Raw genomic sequence first — 25,369 nt, forward strand, 5'->3', positions numbered from 1 at the left:
CAGGCAGCATCGCCTGCAAGCCTAGCAGCCCTGGCCTAAAGAGCCCCAGGACTGTGCTTGCTGCCAGCACCTACCTGCGGGTGTTGGGTGACGTGTCTCCCACGTGGTCCTTGAGTGGAGGGGAGGCTCTGGGCACCCAAGGTCCAGCCCCAGGGATGATCCTACAGGCTGGGCCCCAAAGCCATGCCCCCACCTCCGTCTCCTGTCCCGAGCAGGACAGATGGCCGGAGCCCACACGCGGCTGGAGTTCCACAACATTGAGACGGGCATCATGACGGAGCGGCGTTTCATCTCCGTGGTGCCCTCCAACTTCATCGGGCACCTGAGCGGGCTGGTGTTCAATGGCCAGCCCTACATGGACCAGTGCAAGGACGGCGACATCACCTACTGCGAGCTCAACGCTCGCTTTGGCCTGCGTGCCATCGTGGCTGATCCCGTCACCTTCAAGAGTCGCAGCAGCTACCTGGCGCTCGCCACGCTCCAAGCCTACGCCTCCATGCACCTCTTCTTCCAGTTCAAGACCACGGCCCCCGACGGGCTCCTTCTGTTCAACTCGGGCAACGGCAACGACTTCATTGTCATCGAGCTGGTCAAGGGGTGAGGTGCTGGGCACTGCATCGCTCTCAAGGACGAGGTCCCCTGCCCCTGATGACCAAGAGGCAGCTCCCCTAGCCACCGGCTGCGATGTCCAATGTCCCCAGACTGTAGGTCAGGATTCAGATCCCCGGCCACCAGCCCAGATGGAGAAGCAGCACCCTCTCTTCCATCCTGGTGACTCCTCAGTTGCTTCCTTACCAGGGATTTCCCAGTCGTATCTGTTCTCCAGTCACTGTCCTGGCTCAGGCCTTCTGGCCCTTCTGCAGGCAGAAGACAGGGCTGTGTCCCTGGAGGTCCCCACCCTAGAGCAGCTCTGTCCCTGTCCCCAGGGGACCGTGCTGCCCTCTCAAATCTCTCCCCCCACCAGCTTCTCTTCTGAGCCTGTCCCAGGAGCCAGGTGCCCCCCCCCACCGCTCCCCTCCCCCTCAAGATGGGACCTCACTCCGGAGTCCTCGAGTCATTGGTTTGGGTCCCTCCATTCTGAGGTCTCTCCTCCACCCTTTCCTCCTGCGGCTCCCAGCACCTCCCCGCCCTGCCATAGCTCCTCCTTATCCCACCTTCCCAGCATCGCCCCCACCTTGACCCAGTGTCTCCTCCCTACTGTGAGGCAGGTACATCCACTACGTGTTTGACCTGGGGAATGGCCCGTCCTTGATGAAGGGGAACTCAGACAAACCAGTCAATGACAACCAGTGGCACAACGTGGTGGTGTCCCGGGACCCAGGCAACGTGCACACGCTCAAGATTGACTCCCGCACTGTCACGCAGCACTCCAATGGCGCCCGAAACCTCGATCTCAAAGGTGGGGCCTGGGGCCTCTGGAGAAGGCCTGGCCCCAGCCCAGACACCCCCTCAGCCCAGCAAGGTCACCCTGGCTGGGATGGCCTTTCAGGGCCGTGAGTCCCCTTCCCCTGCCCATGGCCCCCCTCACTCTTTCCACTCACCGCTGTGTCCAGCCGGCCCTTTTCCTGGCCCAGCTCAGGTGTGCCTGGCTCTCCCGTGAGGCTGCCCTTTTGACACTGACTGCCTGGCCATGCCTGTCGTCTGCAGAGCCCAACGGCCTCGCTCTCAAGCTAGGAGTAGGCAGCCTGGGGTTCCAAAGACCTCCTGGCCCTCCAGGGCTGAGCAGTCTGCCTTGGTTGGGGGCTGGAGACAGAACAGTGTCCTGGCAGATGCCCCCCGGAGGGTGGGAGGGGGCAGTGAAGAGGGAGGAAGGAGGAGCCGTTGCTGGGTGCCCCCATATTCCTTCGGCATTGGCTGGACTGGCTCTGCGGACTTTTTTGGACTGAGGCTTCCCTGCCGGGCTTGGTGTCATTCCCCAGGCCCTCTTCAGTGGCTGCTGAAGTAGCCTGTCCCCAGAATAGGTGGGTGAGAGGGGAGGGAAGAGCCTAGAAACCTGGGCCTGCAGCTTCTCCAGAGCCCACTGGGGCCACATGAGTGACCTTCACATGCCCAAAGACTCCCTCAGTCCTATCGGGACCCCTGGTGTCAGAGTGACTCAGACTAAGACTGTCCAAGCTTGGGGAGGGTCCTCTAAGACCCCTGAATTTGCTTCCCTCTTGGAGAGGCAGAAACAGAAGCTTCAAGAGGCTACATGGATTGCCTGGGGTCACACAGTGAGCGGGCTGCAGAGCCAAAACTGGAAGCTTGGTCAGATCCTGAGCCAGATTGGGCGGCACAGTGCTGTCAATTCTCCCTGCTCCCAGAAGGGGGCAATGTGTCTCAGAGAATCCAGAGCAGCAGCACACCGGGGGTGGCCTGGAACCAGGGCTCCACAGTTTCTTACTGGAGGTCTGCCCTGGGATGCCAACGACTTCCAGGGAGTTAGGTCCCCGGGGGGATCAGTGTCCCTCAGAACTGCTTTCTGGTGTCACCCAGCGTCCCCAGGCCAAGGCTTCCCTAGTTGTTGTTGGGAGGGGGCGATGGGTGCTGGGCTGGGCTTGGACCCACCCCCACCCCCACCTCCGGGGTGAACTCAGAGTCAGGAGCAGCCAGCAGAGGCCTGAAGGGGTTCTGGGGTTCTGGTGTTCTGGGACGGAAGACTTGGGAAGTAAGGAGCCGGGGGTGGAGGGGACCGGGCTGCACGTCTCTGAAAGGCCCTGATTAGAGGCCGGAACTGGAATCAGATGTGTGGGAGAGAGCAGGGAGCAGGTTCCTCCAGCTGCTCCCCCTCCCCAGGCATCTGGGCTTCTCTGGGAGGGGGGCAGACAGATGGCGGAGCAGAGAAGGAAGGAGGAGGAGTGGGGGAGGCCTCTGCTGGCCGCTGCTTCTCTCTGAGGAAACTGGAGTCCGGCCGGGATGCAGGAGCTGATGGCTGGAGGCTGGTGTCCTGGGAGGGCAATGGGGACCCGGGGGCCAGGAAGCAGAGGTTTTGACCTGCTCCCTTTGCAGGGGAGCTGTACATTGGCGGTCTGAGCAAGAACATGTTCAACAACCTGCCCAAGCTGGTGGCCTCCCGGGATGGCTTTCAGGGCTGCCTGGCCTCGGTGGACCTCAACGGGCGCCTTCCGGACCTCATCGCCGACGCCCTGCACCGCATCGGGCAGGTGGAGAGGGGCTGTGATGGTGAGTGTGGGGCACGGGAGTTCGATGTGACCCTGCAGCCAAGAGGTCTTCCTCTCAGGCCTCGAAGGGCATGGGGGTGGGGTGGTCAGGGGTCACCTTCCCTCCCTGTCGCCTCACCCTGGTCCCCATCACAGTTCCAGGCCAAGACTGGCAGTCCTGGAGCCCCCACCCCCACCCCCTCCCACCCCCGGCAGGACTCAGCCCTTGCAGCAGAACTGAGGGCAGGGCCTCTGGCCTGGCTCCTGGCCCAGAAGCTTCCTTCTACCCTGCCTGGGATGGGAGGGGGCTCAGCTGAGCGGGGGGTGTTCCCTCCTCCTGCCTCTTCCAGGCCCCAGCACCACCTGCACCGAAGAGTCTTGTGCCAACCAGGGCGTCTGCTTGCAGCAGTGGGACGGCTTCACCTGCGACTGCACCATGACCTCCTACGGAGGCCCCGTCTGCAATGACCGTGAGTGCCAGGGTGGCGGGAGGCTGGGGAGTGGTGGCCCCTTCCCAGCCAGAGGGATGCTCCGAAGCGGGGAGAGTCTCTGAGAACCCAGCTGCTTGCTTCCTTCTCATCCTTTCTGGTCACACGTGGCCGTGCCCTCCCAGAGTCCCCTTACAGGCCCTGTGCAGCACTGTGCCACCAGCACGTCTGGGGTGGCCATTGACAGATGGCCTCTCTTCTTTGTTCGGAGCTGGTGGGACACTGCTCCCTTCACCCCTCACCAAAGGCGTCCGTCTCCTTCGCTCTCCCCAGGCAATCCTGGCCACAGTCCTCCATGCTGTCCTGCAGGTCGGCCCGCACCCCCTTTCCTGTGGTGTCCCCAGAAGCTTGCGATGGAAGCCTATATTTACCAGCCAGAGTAAGGCCATGCCCTAGAGGACAGGCTCAGGACACTCAGGAGGCCAGGCCTCGGGATAGTTGGCTTTCCTGGGTGCCAGCCGTGGCGCAGTTCCCCGGTTTTCCACCCAGCTGCCAGGTGTCCCTTGGAAGCACAAGGACACCCCCTAGCATCCCCCCGGTTCTTCTCCTCCTCCGCTGGGCATCTGCTACCAGCTTGTATATTGTTGGGGGCCCCTCCCCAGAGAGGGCAGCTTTGGCAGCAGTTTCCAGTCCCTAGGGGCTGGTGGCCAGCAGCTGGTTAGAGATTGTCAGAGGGTGGGCGGCGCAGGCAGGAATGGGGGAGACCACCTCCTGCCTGGGAGAAGGGCCTGGGGGGTGCACTTCCTCAGGTGTCACTTGAATGGTCTTCCTGGGGGTGACCCTGCTGAGAGACCAGGGTATGATGCGTCAGCTGCTGGGAAAAGACACACACACACACACACACACACACACACACACACACACACACACACACACACACACACACACGAGGATGGGCTTCTCTGTTTTACAAACACGGCCGCTGAGGCCTGGAGCGGTGAATGGTGGATCTGGGTGGGGAGCGGGCTCAGGGCCCTCCACTCTGCTTGGAGCCTCAGTCATCCGGGGAGAATCCTGTTTCTTACGGGCTGGATGACCTACTGGTTTCAGGGCTTGGGCTCTTGGGAGGGTCTTGGTTCTTCCTTCTCCTTGCTAAGAACGCCCAGCTCATCTCCCTCGGAGCTTTCCCGGTGCTCTCAGGCAGGCCCAGCCGTGGGCACCTCCACGTCCCACCCTGTCCCCCAGGAATTTTCTTGCCTGACCTGGCACCCTCTGTGCTTTGCAAAGCCCCGCGGAGATGGCCAGCTCAGGGGTGCTCCAGCCCTGGCTGCCAGGGAAAATCAAGACGGGGCCGGGGCCGGGCCTCTTCCTCTCCGGCTCACTCAGCTTTGCCCCGGAGATCTGCAGATGGTGGTAACTTTGGCACTTAATAGCAACATTGCCGACCGATGGCTTAGTGTTTTGCAGCTTACGAAGCCCCTTTCATTGGTTCCTCAGAGAGGGCAGTAGGATGGAGACCAACCCTCCGATTTAGATGCTGTGGAAACTGAGGCCTCCGTAAGAGGCAGCTCCGTACGCTTACATCCCAGGGTGCTGGGGGTGGAGCGCAGCCAGGACATAGGCATCCCTAACCCTGGCGGCCGCTGCTTCTCCTTCAGTCCAGAGTGGTGGTGGCGGCGGCGGTGGAGGTGGAGGTGGAGCTGATGGTGGGCATTTCTTGCCTGGGCTGCCAGGAATCAGGGTGGCGAAGCGCTGCTGCCCAGTGTCACTGTTAACACCTACACGATGGAGCCTTCTGGAAGGGAGCATAGCGAGGGATGCGGGGGGGCGGGAAGTCAGGCATCTTTCAGCAGGGGTGGGGTGAGAGCTTGGTGCCACTTCTCTGCGTTCCTGCAGGTGGGAGGCATGGAGAGTAGGGGCTGGGGAACACGTCTTGGGGGAGTGTCACTGTCTGCGAGCACCGGTGTGTGTCGGGTGGCAGAGCCCGAGCAGAGCTGTGGAGGCAAAGACAAGGTGGGTGCGATCTGGGGGCCTCCGACGCTGGCCCTGGGGTACCTCTGAGCTCCCGGCCCAGGAGTCTGGGCGTCAGGCCACACCCCATCTTCTCGAAGTTGGGCCTTCTTCTGATTTTCCGGGCTCGTCTCTTTGATGTTGGCGCTGTCTCTCCATGACGGGCGGGTCTTCTTGGGGCCCCGCTGATGTACAAGGTAGAGCAGAAACCTGGCCCGGAGGCCCGTTTGCTTCGCCCCCAAGTGTAAAGGTCCTAGAGGGACCCCTAGGCACCGAGGGCCTCTGTGCCTGGAGAGAGGGGGTGGGAGTGGCCGAGGTGTCCTTAGAGGGTTGGGTCTGGGGTGTGGCACTGTCTGGTCTAAAGAGACTGGGATGAGGAGGGGTCAGATCAATCCCCCCGCGGGGGCCTCAGCGTCTCCATCTGGGGCATGGGGATGACACCTGGGGGTGACGGCACCTCTGGGAGGCTCAGGAGTCTCCCCTGGGAAGAGAGAGCAGAGAGAGAAACGTCATCTCCAGCGTGAGAGAGAGGAAAGTGGGGAGAGGATGAAAAAGAGATGATGAAATGAGGAAGGAAGCAGGAAGGAGTCACATTTCCTGGCATGGCCTGAAGCCCCAGGGCTGAGGTTGGCGGGACAGGCACTCCCCCGACACTGTCTCCTAGGCGCTCGGCTGGCTCCCAGCCTGTCGGTTCTCCCCACCTCTGGCCCTCTGTCTGTTTCTCATCTCTCCACCTGCTCAGAGGGGCTCCACAGCCGCTATTGATCCTCTTGCATACCTCTGCCGCTCCCTTCTTTTTTACCCTCTACTCCTGCCCCCAGCTCCCCAGTGTCACCCCCTCCGGCCCTCTCCACTTCCCACTCACTGGTATTGATTGGCCTCTAGGCGGTTTCCCTTCCTCTCCTCTCGCCACCGGCTCCTCCCTCCGTCCCTCTGGGACCATACGTTTTCTGCCTGCTCAGAGCTGTGTCAGAGCCGGGGCCAAGAGCGTGCATGGGATGAGAGGGCAGGAGGACAGGGCTTCAGGAGCCCCAGGCCTGCTCCCCAGCCCGCCGTCTTTCCTCCCTCCTGGGGCCACACAGCATCCGGAAGCTTCCTCCTGGGTGCCTCTGAGGACCCCTTTCTTCCCTTCTGAAGGGTTGGGGGCCAAATGGGGCCTCGGCATCTAGCAAGGTTGGGGAGGCGGCCCCTGGGGCAGAGGAGCTGTCCTAGGTCCTGACTGCATCCTGGAGCAGGGAGCTGCACGCATGGGGCTCATAGTGACAGTTTTTGCTCCAAAAGAGAATTCAGAATTAACAAGCAGGGGCCAAACCCCTTCCTGCCCCTCCCGCCCCCTCCTCTTCTGCACCCCCCCTTTGCCCTTCACCGTCGCTTCTCCTCACTCTACGACACTCTTTCTTTGCCTGCCCTCCCTCTCTCCCCTCTCCCCCCTCCCCTCCTCTCCCTGTCCTAGCAAAGCTGCCTCTGAGCAGAACTCGGGGTGATGCGAGTGCAGAGGTGACATCCAGATGAAGGGAAGAAAGCCTCCCTACCTGTGACAAGTGCTTCCCAGAGGGGCCCCAAAATCTAGGGGGCGGATCCCAGTGGAGGGGCACCTAGGAGAAGTGACTTCCTTGTCTGGACATAAGTGGCCCAGGAAGGTTTTTGTCCCCAGGGGAACACTCAGTGGAAAGGTGTCCTGGGAACCCCCTGAAGAGGGAGAGGTTGAGCCTGGGGGATGGGCGGGGGGGGGGCATGGAGAGGAAGGACAGGAGTCCTGGAGGGTGTGCAGGGGTGAGGGGAGCGCTTTTGGGGAGGGACTGTGTGTGTGGCATGTCTTACTCTTGAGTGGCTTTGAGGCTCCGGGTGCATTGCTTGTGTATGCATATGGGTGACCCTGTTTTTGGAGGGTGAGCTGGGGGGAGGTGTCTGTGTGTAAATTGGCTGTTCATTCCTTGCCTGTGACGAAACACGTATGTGTATGTGCATGCATGCCTCTGTGAGCCTGTGTACACATTCGGCTGAGTGTGAGATCGTGCGCCAGTGTCTATGAGCACATGTGTGGCATGTATGTGTCTGAGCCTGTGTGTGCGTGCGCGCACCCTGGTGCCTGTATGGGCACGTGGATGTTTCCGTATCCGCGCCCGGCCACATCCTAGCGGGCACGTGTGTTCCGAGGGGCGCGTGCAGAGGTGGCGGTGGCCACATTTCTGCGCACTGGACCAGAGAGCACTATTGGGGTTCGTCCAGGTTGGCGGCAGGGGAGGAGGTGGAAGAGGGCGGCCTCTCTTGCTAGCCTCAGTCCTGTTCAATTATTCAGCAGGGGCCCTTCTCCGGAGGGGGCGGGAGGGGAGCGCGCGCCCGGGCGCGGGGGGAGGGGCGGGCGCGCGCGCCGAGGAGAGGCGAGCGCCGAGCGGGCCAGCCAGGTGCCGCGCGGCGGAGCTGCCCAGCGCCGCCCGCAGATCGGGAGCCGCTCGGGTCCCTCCGCCCTGCCCGCTCCTCCTTCCGCGCTCCCCCTCCCCTCCCCTCCCCTCTCCCCTCCCCTCCTTTCCTCCCTCCTCTCTCCCTCCCTCTCCCTTCCAGCCCTCTCAGCCTCTGCAGCAACACTCCGCTGCCTCCATCTCTCCGCCGGCATCTCGCAGGCTCGCGCCTTTCCTCTGCTCAGCCCCGCTCCCCTCCTCTCCTCTCCCCTCCTCTCCTCTCCCCTCATTCCCCCCTCACCCGGATTTGCTTCCCTTCCCCCTTCTCCCGCCCCCACCCCCCCCGGCCGCTCCCTCCTTTCCCCCGGTCTCCGTCGGGCGGCAGCGGCAGCGGCAGCCGCGGAGCGGCCGGCCCTAGTCCCCGTCGGCCTCAGTCCCCGTCGGCCTCCCGCTTCTCTGCTCCAGTCCCTCCCTCCGCGGCTTGGTTTTTCCGCAGGATTTCCCCCGCTCTCCTCTCCCTGCTGGGCCCCCGCGCCTCCCCTACCTCTCCCCCCGGCACCATGCCCCCTCCCCCGGGCGCTCCCCCGGGTTTCTGACGGCCCTCTGCGCCGCTTCGACCCCGCCGGGATGCGGGGAGACCCTTAGCTCCTCGCGATGGACCCAGGCGTCCTGGACCTTGGCGTTGCCACTCCGCGGACCCCGGATTCCCCGGCGGGATCCAGTTGATTTCGTTGGCTCCGGACCGAGGCTTGGGCTCTGGTTTTCTTTCTCCTCACCCCTACCCCCCTCCCGCGGCTCGGAGCCGGAGGGGGGCTTCGCGGGGCTAAGCAGCCCCGAGTCCCCGCCCCGGGGCCATGGGGCTGTGAAGCGGCCGCCCCCGGGCCGAAATGCCCCCCGGGGGGAGCGGGCCGGGGGGGTGCCCGCGCCGCCCCCCCGCCCTGGCCGGGCCCCTGCCGCCGCCGCCGCCGCCACCACCACCACTGCTGCTGCTACTGCTGCTGCTGCTGCTGGGGACGGCCGAGGGGGCCCGGGTCTCCTCCAGCCTCAGCACCACCCACCACGTCCACCACTTCCACAGCAAGCACGGTACCGTGCCCATCGCCATCAACCGCATGCCCTTCCTCACCCGCGGCGGGCACGGTAAGTGGCGCTGCCGATACCAGCCGGTCGGCTGGCCCCCGGGGCCTCCTGTGTGCGCGGCCCTGGCCCCTGCGGGCCGCACCCCAGCCTGTGCAGGCCGAGGCCCAGCCCCTCGGCTCTGTGGGGCCCGCGCCCCCTCACCTACCATCTTCTGCTCCCAGCATCTCAGCCCCACCCTCGCCTCTCCATCACCCCCCCCATCACCCTCATCTCTGTCCTCATCACTTTCATTCCTGGCTTCACCTTCACCTCTCTACCCCTATCTCTGGTTTGTTATCGCCCTCCTGCTTCAGTCCCCTCACCACCTCCCTGTCTGTCCTTTCATCCTCTCTGCCAGCTCTCCTTTCCCCAGTTCCCTTCCTCCTTGCCTCCCCCATCTCTGCCCCTCCTATTTCTCCATCTGGCTTTCCTCCACCTCTGCCTCTCCATCGCCTTCCATGGCCGGTCTAGCATCTCTGAACCCATGATCTTATCTTTGTCTCCCACCAACCTCCCATCTCTGTCCCATCTGTCATCGCTGCCTCAGATGTGTCCCACCTCTTCCTCCTTCACCTTTTCACATCTGTCTCTGTTTCACCTCCATTCCTCCAGCAACTGTCCTGTCTTTTCCCCACGACTGTCCTTCCGCCTCCTCCCAAGCAATCAACTCCTCCACTGTCCCATCATTTCCCAGCCTCATTCTCCTCTCCACACCTCTTCATCTTGGCCCTACCTGCACCTCTGACTCCCAGCATCTCCCACATCCCGCAGCTCCACTGCTTCGAATTTCTGTGCCTCTATCCCAGTCTCCCCATCACCTCCCGTGTCAGTCCTCTATCACTTCCTACTTACTCCATCACCTCTTATCATCGCAGCACCCCACCACCATAACCTCCCATCTCAAAACCTTCTTCAGAACTTCACCTTCCTGCTCTGACCCCATCGCCTTTCATTTCTGATCTTTATCACTTCTAGTTTCTGCCCTTCATCACCTCCAAGCCCTTCATCAGTTCATATCAGAGACCTCTAAGACTCTCTGTATGTCATCGCTTCCTGTGTCTGTCCCTGCCAGCTTCCCTCTCTGTCTTCCATATTCCGGGTGCCCCCATCACTTCCCATTCCTGCATCTTCCAGTCTCTGCACTCCCCATTACTTCCCATGGTGGTCCCTCTTCACGTTTTATTTCATTTCCATGTCAGACCCCATCATTTCCCACCTCAGTCTCCTTCACATTCCATCTCAAAGCGACTGTTACCTACCATCTCAGAGACCCCCCCATCCCCTCCCATTTTAGTCCCCTCATCACCTCCCTTCGCTGGACTCCACATCACCCACCATCTCTGTGCCTCCATCACTTCCCATCCATATGCCTCATCACCTTTCATCTTTGGTCCTCATCTCAGCCCTCCAACACTTGCTGCTTCTGTCCCTTCATTACTTTCCATCCCTGTACTCTCATCACCTCCTATACCTGTCCTCCTATCACTTTTCCTCTCTGTACCCCCATCACCTCCTGCCTTGGTACCCTGACATCTCCACGTTTCCATCAGCTTTTATCTTGACCCCCATCACTGTGCCTTCACCGTGTTCCCTTGTTGCCTCCAATTTCTGTATTTCCATTGCTCGCCATTTCCGTCCATCTATCACCTCTTGTTTTTTTTCACTCCATTTTTGTTCCTCCCTCATATTCCATGCCAGTATCTTCATTACGTCCCGTCTGTGTCCTCATGGCTTCCCATTTCTGCACTCACCTCTGCCTCCCATCATTGCTCTACGTCTACCCATCCTTGCTGCCCAATCTTTGCTCCCCCCATAGCACGTTCAGGCTTTCCACCCCTTTTCTATTTTCCTTCCCGTTCCTCCTAATTCATCTTTATCATGCCTCTACCTTCTCTTTATCCAGTTCCCAGGAGTGGCCCCTTCCTACACCCTCCTTGCGCCCTTTCTCCTCCCTTGCCCAGCGCAGTGTCCCTGGCTCACCTCGACCCTAGCTGGGGCCTTCTCAGTGCAGTGCTCTCCAGGCTCTCCCCCGCCACCCCCTTGCTCCTCATCTCAACCCCCCCATTCTCCCCTCGGACAGTCTGGCCCTCTTTGCCTTCCTTCCTCCTCTTTCTTCATTGTCCCCTTTGGCTCCCTTGAGGCTCAGTCCCCAGAGAGACGTGGTCCTTCTGGGCAATGAGGAGAGGCATGAAGGGGTGAGAGAAGAAAGGCAATTGGGGAGACCATTGTGGGGTGAAGAGGAGACGGGAAAGAGGAAAGGAGAGGAGAGAGGGGCTGCCCAGGGGAGCTGAGCAGATTGGAAGGAGGGGCCTGGGAGCTGAAGTGCTTAGTGAAGGAGCTGGAGTCAGGATGCCCAGAGCTGAGGGAGAGGGAGAGAAAATGGAGGAAGAGCAGGGGGAGGGTGTTGGGGGGTGGTGTTGGGACGCCCCCCCCCCCCCCGAGTCAGCCAACCCCTTGCAGTGCAGAGGAGAGAAGCGGCCCCAAGGGGGCCAATGGCTTCCCCAGGGCCACATGGACGCAGAGGAGCTGAGGGCTCCGTAGGGCAGTTGCAAGGTGGTGGCAAGACTGAGTGGAGGAGCCTGTGCCTGGTCAGGCAGGTGAGAGGAAGCAAGAGTGTCAAAGAAAGGAGAGTAGAGAGGAGGCTGGTGCCACGGCTGAACTCCACCTCTGCGCACCTGAGCCATGGGGGGAGTCACAAGGATGGACTTGGCTAGAGGAAGAGGCGCCAGCTGGGGAGACCTTCCTGGGCCAGGGGAGACCCTTCCTTTCTGTCCCAGCGTCTCCCTGGCATCCCCCAGTGTGAGATGCCTCTCTCCTGCACCTCAAGCTCCACTTCCCATCTCTTGAGTTCTTCCCGCATTTCTCCTTCCCTCCTCTTTACTTTTTCTTTCATTTCCCCTTTCCAAGCCCTCCTGTTACATAATATGCCTACCGACCTGCCAGACACTGGTTGACACTCTTGCACCTGATGTCAGTCTGGGCACGGGAGGCCCAGCCAGTACCCCTGGGTCCTAAAAATGGCCTCTGGCGGTGATAGGCTCCTGAGCCTTGACCCTGATTCTGGCTTCAGGGCTTTTGAGGAACCTTTCAACCCCTAACCTTCACTTCTTGCACCCTCTGTGGCCAGGCATAGAGGGGTCAGTCCCAGCTTCGTTCTGAGTCAGGAGCTTCCAGGGGTTCTGGATTCAGCACACCAGCTTAAAAAGGGGGCTGGCGTTTATTTTGCTCCTGGATATGGGTGTGTTCACTTGGGTTTCTGACTAAATGGTTCACGTTCAAGAATGGGCTTAAGAATTGAGCGGATATTGTTTGGGGATCAAGAGAGAGCTGAGCCCAGGGGTCCGGATCTGGGGAGACCCCCTGTGGGTTGTGAAGGTCTATATTCAAGGGGCTGGTGGGAGCTCTGGGTACCCAGGACCGCAGCTTTTCAGGCTTGTGCAGGATGCTTTATCCTTTCATGATTCTAGATTTTCCAGAAGGTTTTTGTCATGGCTTCTGATGCTGCAGGGACAGGCAGAGGGTCTGCATGTGTAGTTTTAACCACAGGGACAGCCCCGCCTGGGTGGTTTTTCACATGGGATGATTCTGTTATTTGGGTCTGGGTTAGCTAACCATTATTAATGGTTGAGTTTTTTTATAGAATGCAGGTGTGTGGGAATTGTACAGAAGATTCTTGATCATTTAGTGTTTTCCTGGATCAATGAATTTCTGGGTCCAGGAGGCACTGAGGGGACTATGTTGGGTGTGGGAAGAAGATGCCAGGCCTGGGCCTTTGGGTGGTGGCCACTTGGGCCTGTGGCACTTTGGGTCTGGCCAGAGGCTGGCTTGCCTTGGGCTTTGGGAGTGTTCCCCCTCCCTCTCTCCCTCCCCCTCTCCCACCGCGATGTTTTTACGTGCAGCTCACCACCCTTTTCCTGGGGAAGTCAAAAACCACCCTGCAACACAGGGAGCCTTGGTTTAGGCCCCTCTTTTCTCCGAGCCCTTTCTGGAACCTTGCAGAGATTCTAGCTGTGGTTTGGTGTCCTGGGCTCCGTGTGCGTCCCCCACTCATGCCACCCCCAAGGGGTGTCCGGAGGCCAGGGCGGAGGACAGCTGGCGGGGTGAGAGGCGGAGGCGCCTCTGGAGCGCCGCGGGGAGGGACCTGGAGGGACCTGGAGGAGTCCCACCCCCCGGCCCGGGTCCTCCCCACCTCGGCCTCCCCCCCCAGCCCAGCCCAGCCCAGCCCTCTGCGCCCTCGGGCGGGAGCGCGATGCCGCGGAGAGAAATGTCTCCCCAGGGTAATTACTGCAGCCCCAGTCCAATAAACCATTCATCCTTCACCTCTTCGGCCCGAGAAGTGTCTCTCCACCCGATCCCCCCCCCCCCCAAGCAATAAACGCCCTTAGGCTTTAAGAGGCCCGCCCCGCGTAATAAACCCGCGGCGGCGGTGTGAGAGCAGCAGGGGAATAAATCCCGGGGGAGGCCGGCCCGAGCGGGGCCCGGCGCGGGGGACGCGGGGAGGCCGGGCCGCCGGGCGGCCAGTGCGCCGCGGGCCTCGGGGGCGGGGACGCGTGCGCCCGGGCCTGTCCTGCGCGGTGCCAGCCGCGGCCCTCGCCGCCTGCCCGCCCGGCTTTGTGCGCCCTCCGCCATGTTCCGCCGCTGCCTGGCGGCTGCTGTCGAGGCTCTGCATCGCCACACTGGGGCTTTGTGTGCAGCTGGGTGCGTCGTGGCCGGTGTGTGGGTGTGGGGGCTGCGGGCGTGATACTGGGAACCCGTCTGCTGTGGGGCCTGGGGTGTGGGGCCACCGCCCCGCCTCTGTGCTCTCGCCCTACCCGCCCTGTGGGGCATCGGGCCTGCTGGCTGATGCCCTCTCTGGGCGCGGGGTGATGAGCTGCCTGGCTTCCTGGGGTGGGAAAGTGAGGAGAAGAGCCTCCTTTACCCCAGATCTGGGAGATCTGGGGAGGCTTCAGGTGGATGGAGTTTCCGTCGCTGGTCTGAGGGACCAGGAGACCCAGGAGGCCCCTCCTGTGTCTGATGGGGAGGCCCTGGAGCCCAGGGGGTGAGGAGGCAGCAGCCTCCAGGGGAGGGAAGAGGAGGCAGGGAGGGGTGTGTGTGGAGGAAGGTCAGCATCTCAGCCTCCCTGGTCCTCCCCACCCCTCCAGTTTGGACATGCAGGTTGTGAGTGAGTGGAGGGGGAAGGGAGGACCCTGGGTATTATGGTTACCATGGAAACAGCCGATTTTCCAGAGTGCTGCAGTGTTGGGAGTGGAGAGACTGCCGGCTGAGGCCTACCCTGCTCCTAGCTTTCAGGCCCAGCCCTGTCCAGAGGGTGCCCTGCCAGAAGGCAGGGGTGTGGCTCGCTGCCCCCATCTAGCTCTCTACCCTGATCTTGGGGTCCCATCCTGAGGGTTCAACCTTCACCACTGGGCCTCTAGGGCCCCCAGGTGGGAAGGATACCTGAGTTTGGAGGGGGCAGAGCAAGCTCCCTCTGTCCACTGGGGGTGGGGGCTTTCCCTGCAACGTGCTGTCACCTGATGTCAGTTCATTGCCATCAAGGTGGTTCTTTCCCACGTGCCTTGCTCCCGGGAGAGCACTTCTCCTCCCTGGCCCTGTCTAGGGAGATGGCGGAAGGCACCGATGACAGGTGCTCTGGGTGAGCTCTTGTCCCCCTACCCTACCCTCTGCTGGCCTCACTGCCTCCTGGGACCCAGGCAACAGCCTCGGCTTCTCTCCTCAACTCCTCGCTGAGCCTGCAGCTGATGGCTCCCTCCAAAGCACTCAGGGAGTCCCCTCTCCTTTAGGGGCCTAGAGCTTCCTGGGGTGGAGACTGTGATCCCTGATTGCCCAAACCACAGCAGGGCTCTCGTCCCCAAGGTGCTTGAGGGGCCTGGCCTTGGTGTTAGCAGCGGGGCCGCCATCTTGCCAGAGCAGGGGTCCTCCCTGACTCCGACTTTCCATCCCACCCCCAAGGCCTACTCCAGGCTTTTCCCCTCAGGCCCCATCTGCCTCTCTTCCTCTGGATAAGTCTTCCTCTGAACCCCTCTCCCCCCAAGAAGCGCTTTGAGAGGAGTCGTTAGTGGCTAATTATTTAATTAAGCATTTTATGAATCTCATCTGCTCCATTTATGTTCTAAAGAATACAAGACTGTTCTCTTCCCTTTCCTGATGGCCCCAGAGTCCTAGTCCTCTAGACAAAAGCTCCCTTCCCGGAAAGTGGGTGACCAGACTCCCACTCCCACCCCGGCCATCAGTCTGCCCCCCACCCCCACCTCCAGGGAGCCCAGGCAGCCACAGGAGGGAACATGGCGACTAATGGGGTTTATTTTGGGGCTGAGATCGTTAGGGACCTCACACCCGCCCCGGCAGGATGGCAAAGAGGAGACAGAGAGGGTGTGGTGGGGGAAGGTGGGGGGGAGGGATCCGTTCATCATCTCTGGCTCCCACTCTCCCACTTTCTCTCACCTACACCCATCTCTGTCCCTCTCTGTCCATCTGTCTCGCTGCCTCCTTCCTCCTCTGATTGTCAATCTCTACCCCCTCCCCTCCTCTGAGTCTTCTTTTCTAGGCAGGGCTCCAGGATCCCCCTCCTTGGCACCCAGGCAGCCCCCTCGTTGGGAGTGGAAGCAGAGTCCTGGGCAAACTGGGGCCAGGATTTGCAGGGGCTTGAGAGGGGGTGGGGGACAGGTGCTGGAGGGCCGCCAGCCTGCGGGCTATGAGTCAGAGCTGAACACAGCCCCTGCTCCTCCTCCCGCCATCGCCGGGGGCGCCTTCTGCCTTGGTACCTGCTCAGCTCGGCCCACAGAGGCACACACCTCGAATCTGTCACCTCTGTCAGCCCTGGGAGCAGACGAGCAGGCCCCCTGGGTCCTGCCTGCCTCTGGTGCTCTCCTCCGTCCTTTTGCAGCCTCCCCCCGGGCTCTCCCTCTCTGTGTCACTCTCTCTATTACCTCTCTGTTTTGCTGTAATTAAAGCTAGAATTCTTGATGAGGCAGCTACATCTGTCTGTGCGCGTGCACGGGCTCCCGCCCGGGCACCCGCCTGCCAACTGTTCCCTAGGACTGCAGGGCCTGCCGGCTGCTGTGGGTATCACAGCAGAAGTCCTGTGCCCTAAACTTACTGTCCCAGTTCTTTGGTCACAGCCCCACAGGCCTGCTGATCTCGCCCTGTGACCTCATCTCTCCCTCTCCCTTTCCTTCTCTCTGCAGCCGGGACCACATACATCTTTGGGAAAGGGGGGGCGCTCATCACCTACACGTGGCCCCCCAATGACCGGCCGAGCACGAGGATGGACCGCCTGGCCGTGGGCTTCAGCACGCACCAGCGGAGCGCCGTGCTGGTGCGGGTGGACAGCGCCTCTGGCCTCGGGGACTACCTGCAGCTACACATCGTAAGGACCAGGGGCCCTGGTCCCCGACCCCCAGCCTTCCTACCCCACATCCGCTCAGTCCCCCTTGCCATGGGACCCCATCCCCCGCACCCCCACCTCTCCTGGGGAGCCCTTGGAACCTCTGTCCCCTGCTTGCTGGGGTTTCCTCTCTGTGGAGCTGCTCCTGGGACCCATTTCCCCTGGGGGTTATTCCCTGAGGCTCCCCAGCTCCCCAGTCTGAGACCATCTGTGTCCCCCACCTTCCTGAATGTGGTCTGGGGCCTCCTTCTCCTGCAGCCTGCAGAAACATCTGGCCTTGTGACCCCCGGGCCACTACCTGCTCACTCCTCCCCACCTAGGCCACCCACTGTCTCCTGCACCTTTTCCCACCCCTGCCTCAGGCCTCCCTGCCCCAGAGCAGCCACTCACGCTGCTTCTTCATCTTGCCCTTAAAGCCTGCCGCTGCCGCTGCCCTGCCCTCGGTTACCCATCCCATGACCTTTGCCCTCCCTGCAGCCCCCTTACAGCCTCTCTGGCCACAGCACTGCTCATTCCTCCCTGACCACTGGCCCAACCCCCAGCTCCACACCCTTCCCTGTGGCCTCAGGCCCTGCCCCCTCCCCTTTCTGCTCTCAGCCGCTCTCTGCCCCACCCCCGCCCCCACTGTCTTAACCCCTGGGCCTCTGCCCTCCATCTCCACCTCCACCTCCCTTCCCTGCCTGCCTCCCGCATGCGGGCCCTGGCCAGGGCCCCGAGCTGGGGGAGCTGAACGAGCTGGCCAGGCTCTGTGCGTTGGAAAGGGCTGGGTGGGGGTCCTGAGCTTTGAGGGGAGCAAGGCAGCAGGGGGGAAGGCTTGTTTGGGCTCTGGCTCCTCTCCGTCTGATTGGGACTGTGGCTACTGGCCCCACCTCACCGGACAGCTTTTCAGGTCTTGGCTGGACACGAGGGAGCGCAGGAGGGGGAGAGATGGCCCATGGGCAGAGCGGAACTGGCATGGAAGTGGCAGCTGATGGGCCAGGAGGCCAGGCAGGGAGGTGGGGGGCGGGCAGGGTGAGGAGTAGCCTGGGGGAAGGCTCCCAGGTTCCCTGCGTGTGAGTAGTACAGGGTCCCCGCCTGCTCGAGAGGCTGTGCGACTTGGACAGTGCATATGACAGTGTGTGAAAGTGTGGGGCCGGCTGCGTGTTGATCATGTCAGGCGTGACGGTGGGTGGGGGGGACCATGGGGGACAGTCTCTGGCCTCTGATCAGGTGTGTCTCCCTGTATTTGTATTTCTTGGCAGAGTGGTTTTCCTGCCCCTTATTTCAGCCTCCTGTCTCTGTGTGGCCGGTGTGATTGTGTGACTGTGTCTCTGGGTCCTTCTCTGTGTGTGAGGGTTGCTGCTCTCTCTCCACATATTGCAAGAGGCCGTGTGTGGCTTTGGAGCAGGTGTCTAGGTTTGAGTCCCAACTCTGCCGTGTCGTTGCTCTATCCGGTGCAGTTACCTTGTCTCTCCGAGCCTTGGTTTCCTCATCTGTGTCAGCGGCACCGTAAGAGACCAGGATGCTGGGAGGCTAAATACGTAAAGTACTTAAGACTTTGCCCCGCCTGTGGGAAGCGCGGTGTCCCCATCATCTGTGAGCACCCACCTGGTGACCGCGGATGTGCTGCGTCTGCCTCATTGACAACCTCTGTCTTGGTGGCTGTAGATTTTGGGGACAGGGTGCCCCCAGTGCCAAGGAGAGAGGACAGGGGGTCAGGGTGCGGGGAGAAGGAATCCCCTCCTTTCCCTTCCCAGCAGTTGCCCGCGGCCCTCGCCGGGCGCCGGGGTGTGGATGGCAAGGGTTGCAGGCCTGGTGCTTGGTGCTGCAGAGGGCAGGGCGGGGCGGGGCGGGGCTGGCCCTGGCACAGGAGCCTGGCCAAGGTGCTGGGGCCCTGGAGGAAGAGTGGGAGCCACCAGAGAGGGCGGCTCTGAGGGGAGAGTGGGGCACCCGAGGGGCTGAAGCCCCCAGGGGCAGCCCCCAAACCCCCCAACGCCCCTGGTGACACATCAGCTCCCACCACGGCGTCATTAGCAGCTCTCAGAGAATGGGGAGGCGGCAGCAAAATAAGAGAAAAGCAATTTGACGTTTCTAATAAAGCGTCGCTCCACTTTGCCAAATTAATTTTGACTCCCATAATTATTTGCTGTAGGAGCGGCCTCGTTCTCCCCACCGCCGCCTAATGAGGTAATTGGGGAATTAGGAATTAATGACTTTAACAGAAGTGACAACTGACTTCACGTCGGGAGCAGCTCTGGGAGCTGTCTCTCCCCCGGAGCACATGGCTCTGGGCTTGGCTGCCTCCTCGGAAACCCAGGCGTCCTGCCTTCCAGCTGCCCCCGACGGCCCTCAGCCAGCCCGGCTCCCAGACCACTTCTGCTCCTTGACCGCCATCCTCAGAGGCACCCAAGGGGCTGACACTCTTCTGTCACTGGTTCTGCGGGTGCTCCCCTCCCATGCTGGGGGAGCAGCCCATCACCCCTGCTCCCTGGCATGTCGGTCTGTGGGTGGTGGATGGGTGCGGCTTGCTAGTGCTCTTTGTTAGTTTCCCTGCTTTGCTGAGTCCCAGGAGAGACTCTGTGTGTGTGTATGACTCTGTGTGTGTGTGTGTGTGTGTGTGTCTTTCCCAGGTTCTAGGAGGGGGAGAACTAGACCCACAATGGAGAAGGGGTAGGACGTGGGCCTTCAGGGGGGCCCCAGCTGCACACCCTGCCCCCTCGTGCTCTCTGCAAAACCCCAATCTCTGTCCCATCTCTGAGCCACCCTGTCCCCACTCTCAGTGCCACCAAGCCTCTCGGCTCTGGTGCCAATGCAGGAGGTGGCAGGAGGTGGTTCCCTGTGCCCAGGCCAGACTGGGACCGTCTTGCAGGAAGACTCCAGGAACGTAGTGTGGTCTCTGATGACCTGGGTCCCTGTGACTGCGTGTGACCCCGGAGTGCGCCTGTGTCAGTGTCTGTGCCGCGCAGGAGGAGGGCTGCGGGCACTCCCGAGGCTGAGTTCTGAGTGGTGCTGGGAAGTGCCGGCCAGTGGAACAGGGGCTCAAGTCGAGGGCCTAGTGGGCCTTCCGCTGGCTTCTTTAGGTGTCTTTGGTCTTGAAGGTAGGCTGGCCTCAGGAGCCTCTCAGATCACCCCCATTCCAGCACTCTGGGTCAGTGTCCCCCAGACTGCTGGGCAAAGGGGGAGAGAGCACTGGCTTTGCAGGCAGGCCAACTGGGTTTCAAATCTGGGATTCCTTTTTTATGAGCTGTGAGCTTTGGGGATGTTACTCAACCTCCCTGAGCTGCGGTCTCCCCCTTCATGGAACGGGGGTGCTGTGTGTTCCTCAGGGGGCTGCTGTGGGGCTGGAGAGAGCACCCCGTGCAGTGCCCTCACAGGGCCTGGCATGATCCAGGGCTCTGTGAGGCTCTCCCTCTGCCCCCAATGATGGAGCTCTTCCTGGGCTGGATCCCGGTGCCTCTGCAGGGTTCCCCAGGCGGGTCCTCCCTGGAGCCTGGGGCTGGGAGCGGTTGCTCAGATGGACCCTGCCCCCCTTCTCAGGCTTCAGTCCCTGTCTTTCCTGTTCCTGTCCCTCCCCGGCTGCCAGCCCCATCCTCCACCCTGACACCCACGCTCACCTTTCCTTAGTGAGGCCTATGTGGTTTGTGCCCTCCATCTCCACTGCCCACCTCCCCCAAAATGCACAGTCCAGACCCCCCACCTCCGCCCCCTTGACTGCAGAGGGGCCGCCCCCACATTCAGGTCTGACCCACGTGGGCTGATGCCTGCTGATGCCCTGGTGCTGAGTGTGCGGGGCAGGGGAGGCTTGAGCTTGGAGGCGTGAGGAGGAGTGGGGAGCCCAGACCCTCCTCAGGCATTGGCCTGGCTTCCGTGGGCTCCTCTGTTGGTGGTGCCTCAGGGAAGCCTCTACCCTCTGTGTCCCCACTGGTCCCGGTTTGCTCTTGGTCATCCCTGCCTAGGGCCTGGAGGCTCGGGGGCCCTTTCATAAACATTTATGGACACTTTGATTGAACTTAAAAGCCAAGGCAGGTGTGGTCAGTGGCAGTGCTCTGGCTCCATGCTCTGCACCCCACGGTGGCTTCCCCAACCTCTCTGAACTTCAGTTTACTCCCTTGCTTGCTTTCGGGGGAGAAGGCAAGCCTGCTGACCTCGGGCAGATGAAAAGGTCCAGTAAAGATGGCTGGGAGCGGTGTGTTGTAAAGCTGTTAAATGCAGCAGAACTGTACAGGTGGTGGTCACAGGTGGAGTTCTAGGAGTGAATGGTTGCTCCCTCCTGATCACTGACCTCTGCCTCCCTGTCCCCAGGACCAGGGCACCGTGGGGGTGATCTTTAACGTGGGCACGGATGACATTACCATTGACGAGCCCAACGCCATCGTGAGTGACGGCAAATACCACGTGGTGCGCTTCACTCGAAGCGGCGGCAACGCCACCTTGCAGGTGGACAGCTGGCCAGTCAACGAGCGGTACCCGGCAGGTAGGCGGCCCTGGGAGCAGAGGTCCGGCGGGAGGGGCGGGGCAGGGAGGGCAGGGCCGCCTCTGATAGGAGGGCTGCCTGCACTAGGGGCGGAGCTAAGCGCTGAGGCTTCCAACCGTGGAAAGGGCGTGGTTTGTAGGGGCGGGACCATGGTGGGGCGGGGCTAACCAGGCAAATTGGGATTTGTCTGGTGGGAGCGAGACCCTGGGAGTAGGTCAGTTAGGAGGGAGGCAGCACAGCTGAGCAAGGAAGGATGAAAGGCCAGGGTCCAGTCTGGGGATGCAGGAGAAGAGAGTGGGAAGAAGGTAGAGGCAGGAAGGGTCTGACATAATTAAGGGCAGGATGAGTTGAGAAAAGAGGGTCAGGCGGAAATGGGGAGGCAGATGCAGAAACCAGAGAGAACATCCAGGAGTGACTCAAAACAGATCTCAGCAAGGAGGCAGGGCCGTTTCCAAGGCCAGAACCAAAGCAAGAACCAAGGCCTTTCCAAAAGAGCCAGTCAAAAATCCATATTAGGTGATCTAGGTGAAGGGAGGGCGGTAACCAGGGAGACCCAGGGAAAAGGAGCCCCAGTGTCTCCAGGTGGGAGGGATATGGGGAAAGGGAGAGAGTGACAGGTGACAAGAGCGAAATACATGGACAAGTGCCTTCCACAAACCTTCATCAATAACCCACTAGTTATCAAGTCCTGTGCTAAGCCCTGAGGACACGGGACACGGCCCCTGCTTGCAGGGAGCTCTCAGTCCTGGTGGCCAGGGAGGCCAGCAGACCCAGTTAAACGGCGTGACAGCTGTGGTGGCCAAGGACAAACCAAGGTCTGAGGGGTGCAGCGGAGGGACAGGGGTGAAGACCTGAAAGAAATGAGGAGGCGGAGACTCTGCAGGAAGCTGAGGGAGGCAGAGAAAGGGCCTCAGAGTGAGAGGAAACCAGAGGAGGAGCGACGGAGAGACATGGAAATAGTCACGGAGACAGAAGCAGAGACGGAGGCAGCTCCCCGAGTAATGCAGGGAGACATATGGAGCTGCTGTCACACAGACCCCGCCTGCCAGTGAGAGAGGAGGTGGCCAGAGCCTTGGGAGGGAGCGGAAGAGAGCCCTGGTGCGGAGGCAGGGGGAGGGGAAGCGGAGGGACTGCAGGGGAACCTCAGGAAGACAGAGATGCCGAGATCTAGGCTGAGCGGCACCGCAGTCACACGCACGGGGCCGACCCAGAGGCGGAGAGAGCGCCTGAGGCCTGGTCTCTCGCCCAGGCAGACGCGAAGCCCAGAGAAGCTGCCCCACGCCGGCTGAGAGGGGCGTGGGCAGAAGGACCGTGAGAGGTTCCGGTGTGCCAACCCTCTTGGGCCTACTTATGCTGGGATGGAAATGCCAGTGTGGGCTCACGACTTGCAGTCCTGCAGGCTTGTGCCCAGACATTCCTGGGCAGCCCCTGGAGGTAAAGAGAACCATACGGCCCCCCACCAAACACAGAGGCCAATGCACAGGCAGGCCAGCCCCTGACACTCAACAGCGAATATTCATGTGGTCAGACAGACGCAAGGGAAAAAGGCTTGCAGAGGGATACCAGCTTGCACTGAGGCCTGGGCATGTGTGGGCCAACTCAGGCACTTAAGCGCTGCCATGCTAAATGCCGCAGAAGTGCAGACATGGACAGGCCAGGCTTTGTGGGCGTGATCACCCTGTGGGCATCAGAGGCCTCACTTTAGATACACGCACCGGGCAACCTTTGCAGCAGTGGAAAGGCCAGCTTCGCTGGGCAGGGCTGGCGCGGGTGGCGGTGGGGGGGCGCCAGAGCTCCTCCCCTTGGAGCCCAACAGGCCAGAGGCCAGGTTAGAGGAGTTGCACCTTCCCCCTCCTCTGCTCAGGGACCCCTGGCTGGGGGTGGGGAAGGCCGCTGGGTGTCCCCTCATCTGCCAAGCAGAGTAACCCGAGGGTCTGGTGGAGGCCTGTGTGCCATGTAAGGACAGATCCTTTACCAAAGCCGAGCTACACCAGCAGGCCAGGTGAGCAGTGTGGGTGGCCCAGAGCCTGGGCCCCAGACTCTTAGGAAGCACAGGGGTGCAGTCTAGGGACTCTGAGTCAGTAGGACCTGGCTTTTAATCCTTCTGACAAGCTGTGTGACCTTGGACAAGTCACCTAGCTTCTCTGAGTCTCAGTTTCCATCCCTGAAAGATGGGGCTCATACCTACCTCCTAGCCATACTGGGAGAATTCCATGAGATAACCTCAGGAAGATGCTAGAATGGCACGGCATAGCAGAGGTGCTCAGTAAATGGAGCTTTTGGTAGAATTGTTATGTGCTCCAGTGGGGTAGACACACATTCTTCCCTCCTCTCAGGACATATACCCAGACAAACACCTGGACACACACACACACACAACACAGAGTGACTAAAGGAGCGAATGATCCATTTTTGTCTGAAACGCAAGTGACCTGAATCTGTGGATTCCGAATCTGTGGAATCCGCAGGAAGGCGGGGTCTTCTTGCCTCCTAAGCACCTAGGGAGGCGGCCTCCACACTCACGTGAACACACTGGGTGTGTGCTCGGTCATGGGAGGTGTACGCAGGGCGAGAGGAGAGGGAAAATGCCCCAGGCAGGCAGGTTATCGAGCAGCATGTAAGTGCTTTCAGGTGGTAGAGTCACCAGATTCCCAAAGGAAATCATTTCCATTTCCACGGCTGCAGCCCACGGACCCAGGGAGAAGCTCACAGAATACACGGACACACACACGTTCTCCTTCCTCCCTGTGAGTGAAGAACAGGTGTGTGTCCAGGTGGGCGGCCAGAGTTGAGAAGAGGATGCACGTTAGGAATCATCGGGAGGAGCCCGAGGGAGAAAGACTTGTGAGCGGGAGGGTCGGGGAGCTGGGCTGGGTCCCCAGGGCCCGGGGGGACAGGGGACCTGAGCAGAGAGAAGTCGGAGGGTCTTGGAATGGAGCTGAGAGTGAGGAGAGAGCAAGGCAGAGGAAGCTTTAGGGAGCCCCAGGGCGGAAGAGGAGGTGAGAAGCAGGGGATGGCGAGGCGGGAGGCCGCCCTGGTGGCTTTCAAGCTGCCACACGCAGGCGGGCACCTGTGACCAGGGTGAGAAGGCTGGAAATGCCTGCAGTGAGAGCAGTGGTGGGAGGGGGATTCAGGTGGAAGCTGGTGCTGGGGTGGGGTTGGGGATGGGGTGGGGAGTGAGGGGAAGCTGGGAGTCGCGCATGGAAGGTAAAGGGAGCCGAGGGGGCTTGGAGAAGTGGTTTAAATCTCACTGTTAAATGCGTGTGTGTGTCGGGCTACCCCTTAAATGCCGCATAAACCCCCGCTTAACCCGTCCCTCCCACTTCTAAACCGCCATCTAAACGCAGTAACCAGCTGGGCCAGCGAGGCCTCCCACCCCCAAACTTAAACCCGCTAAATGCCCCTCCCTGCCCCTCCACCCCGCTCTGGGATGGGGAAGGAGGCGGGCAGACAGATAAACCTGTTTAACCTCTGACCTTTGACCTTCCAGCCGCCTTTCCTTCCGCTCCCCTTTCCTTTTCTTCTTTGCCCCTCTCTTTTCCTTTGGGTGGGGTTGGCTCCGCATGGGAGCCTGGTGTGGGGGGGACCGGAGGGAGGAGGACGGGTCGGCCTTTCTCCTCCGCCGCCTCGGGAGGGCCTGCCGCCCCTCCGTGGGATGTTGCTGCTTACGCTGAGTCTCCTGAGAAATGCATAATTACTTTTCTAACTCCTTTGGACTTCGCCGCCTGAGAAACCTACTGTCTTTCTAAACTTTTCCAAGGAAACTTTGATAACGAGCGCCTGGCGATTGCTAGACAGAGAATCCCCTACCGGCTTGGTCGAGTAGTAGATGAGTGGCTGCTCGACAAAGGTAATTAACCAGAAGTAATTAATCAATTAATTCATTAACTTTAAAAACACTATCTTAAAGGTGCAGAGCTCTCTCTTTCCCCATCCGTGCCCTCCCCATCGCCCAGCCCCTAGTGAAAGGACCATTGTCCAGCCAGGGTGCTCCCTTCTCTGCAGCCCAGGGTCTGTGCCTTTAGAGGGTGCTTTGGGGCCGGGATGAGCTTTTCCCAGAACAGGGTCCCAGTCCTCTGTCTCTTTCTCAACCTGGGATGGAACTAGGACAGTGGCGAGGTTCCTGAACCCCTCCGCTACAGCAGGCTGGAGTGGGGGTTGGGCGGGAGCTGCCTGGAGGTTTTGTCGAGAACCCGCCCGCTGAGGACCAGAACACTCGGAGAAGCAGGAAGGTGCTGGGAAGCAGCAGGTCAGGCTGATCCTCGGGTCCAAAGGAGGCATAGGAAGGCCTCCCCAGGGTCAGCTGAGGACAGAGGAAGGAGCGGGGGCCCGAGATCCTACTGGAAAGGCCCCCCAAGAGAGTGGCTATGGGGCCGCTCTCTCTGGAATGGGCTCACCTTGGTCCAGCAGGCCTCTTAGAAGCAGTGGAGGGGAGG

General features: G+C 61.1%; 1 protein-coding gene across 3 annotated transcripts in view; it reads left to right on the forward strand.

The window, feature by feature from the left end:
- NRXN2 (neurexin 2) overlaps nucleotides 1–25,369 on the forward strand; it is a 110,762-nt gene that overhangs the window by 66,643 nt on the left and 18,750 nt on the right. Inside the window, exons 14-19 of one of the 3 annotated variants that reach the window (XM_047775380.1) lie at nucleotides 216–597; nucleotides 1,209–1,399; nucleotides 2,989–3,162; nucleotides 3,491–3,610; nucleotides 16,281–16,462; nucleotides 20,762–20,933. In XM_047775380.1, the coding sequence (XP_047631336.1) occupies nucleotides 216–597; nucleotides 1,209–1,399; nucleotides 2,989–3,162; nucleotides 3,491–3,610; nucleotides 16,281–16,462; nucleotides 20,762–20,933 (1,221 nt within the window). Of the gene's footprint in view, nucleotides 1–215; nucleotides 598–1,208; nucleotides 1,400–2,988; nucleotides 3,163–3,490; nucleotides 3,611–8,133; nucleotides 9,118–16,280; nucleotides 16,463–20,761; nucleotides 20,934–24,693; nucleotides 24,784–25,369 lie in introns of those variants that run through there. The other 2 variants (XM_047775381.1, XM_047775382.1) reach the window with 2 other exon arrangements.

Source organism: Phacochoerus africanus, chromosome 4 (genome assembly GCF_016906955.1).
Source record: "Phacochoerus africanus isolate WHEZ1 chromosome 4, ROS_Pafr_v1, whole genome shotgun sequence".
In the NCBI taxonomy this organism is placed as follows: Eukaryota; Metazoa; Chordata; class Mammalia; order Artiodactyla; family Suidae; genus Phacochoerus; species Phacochoerus africanus.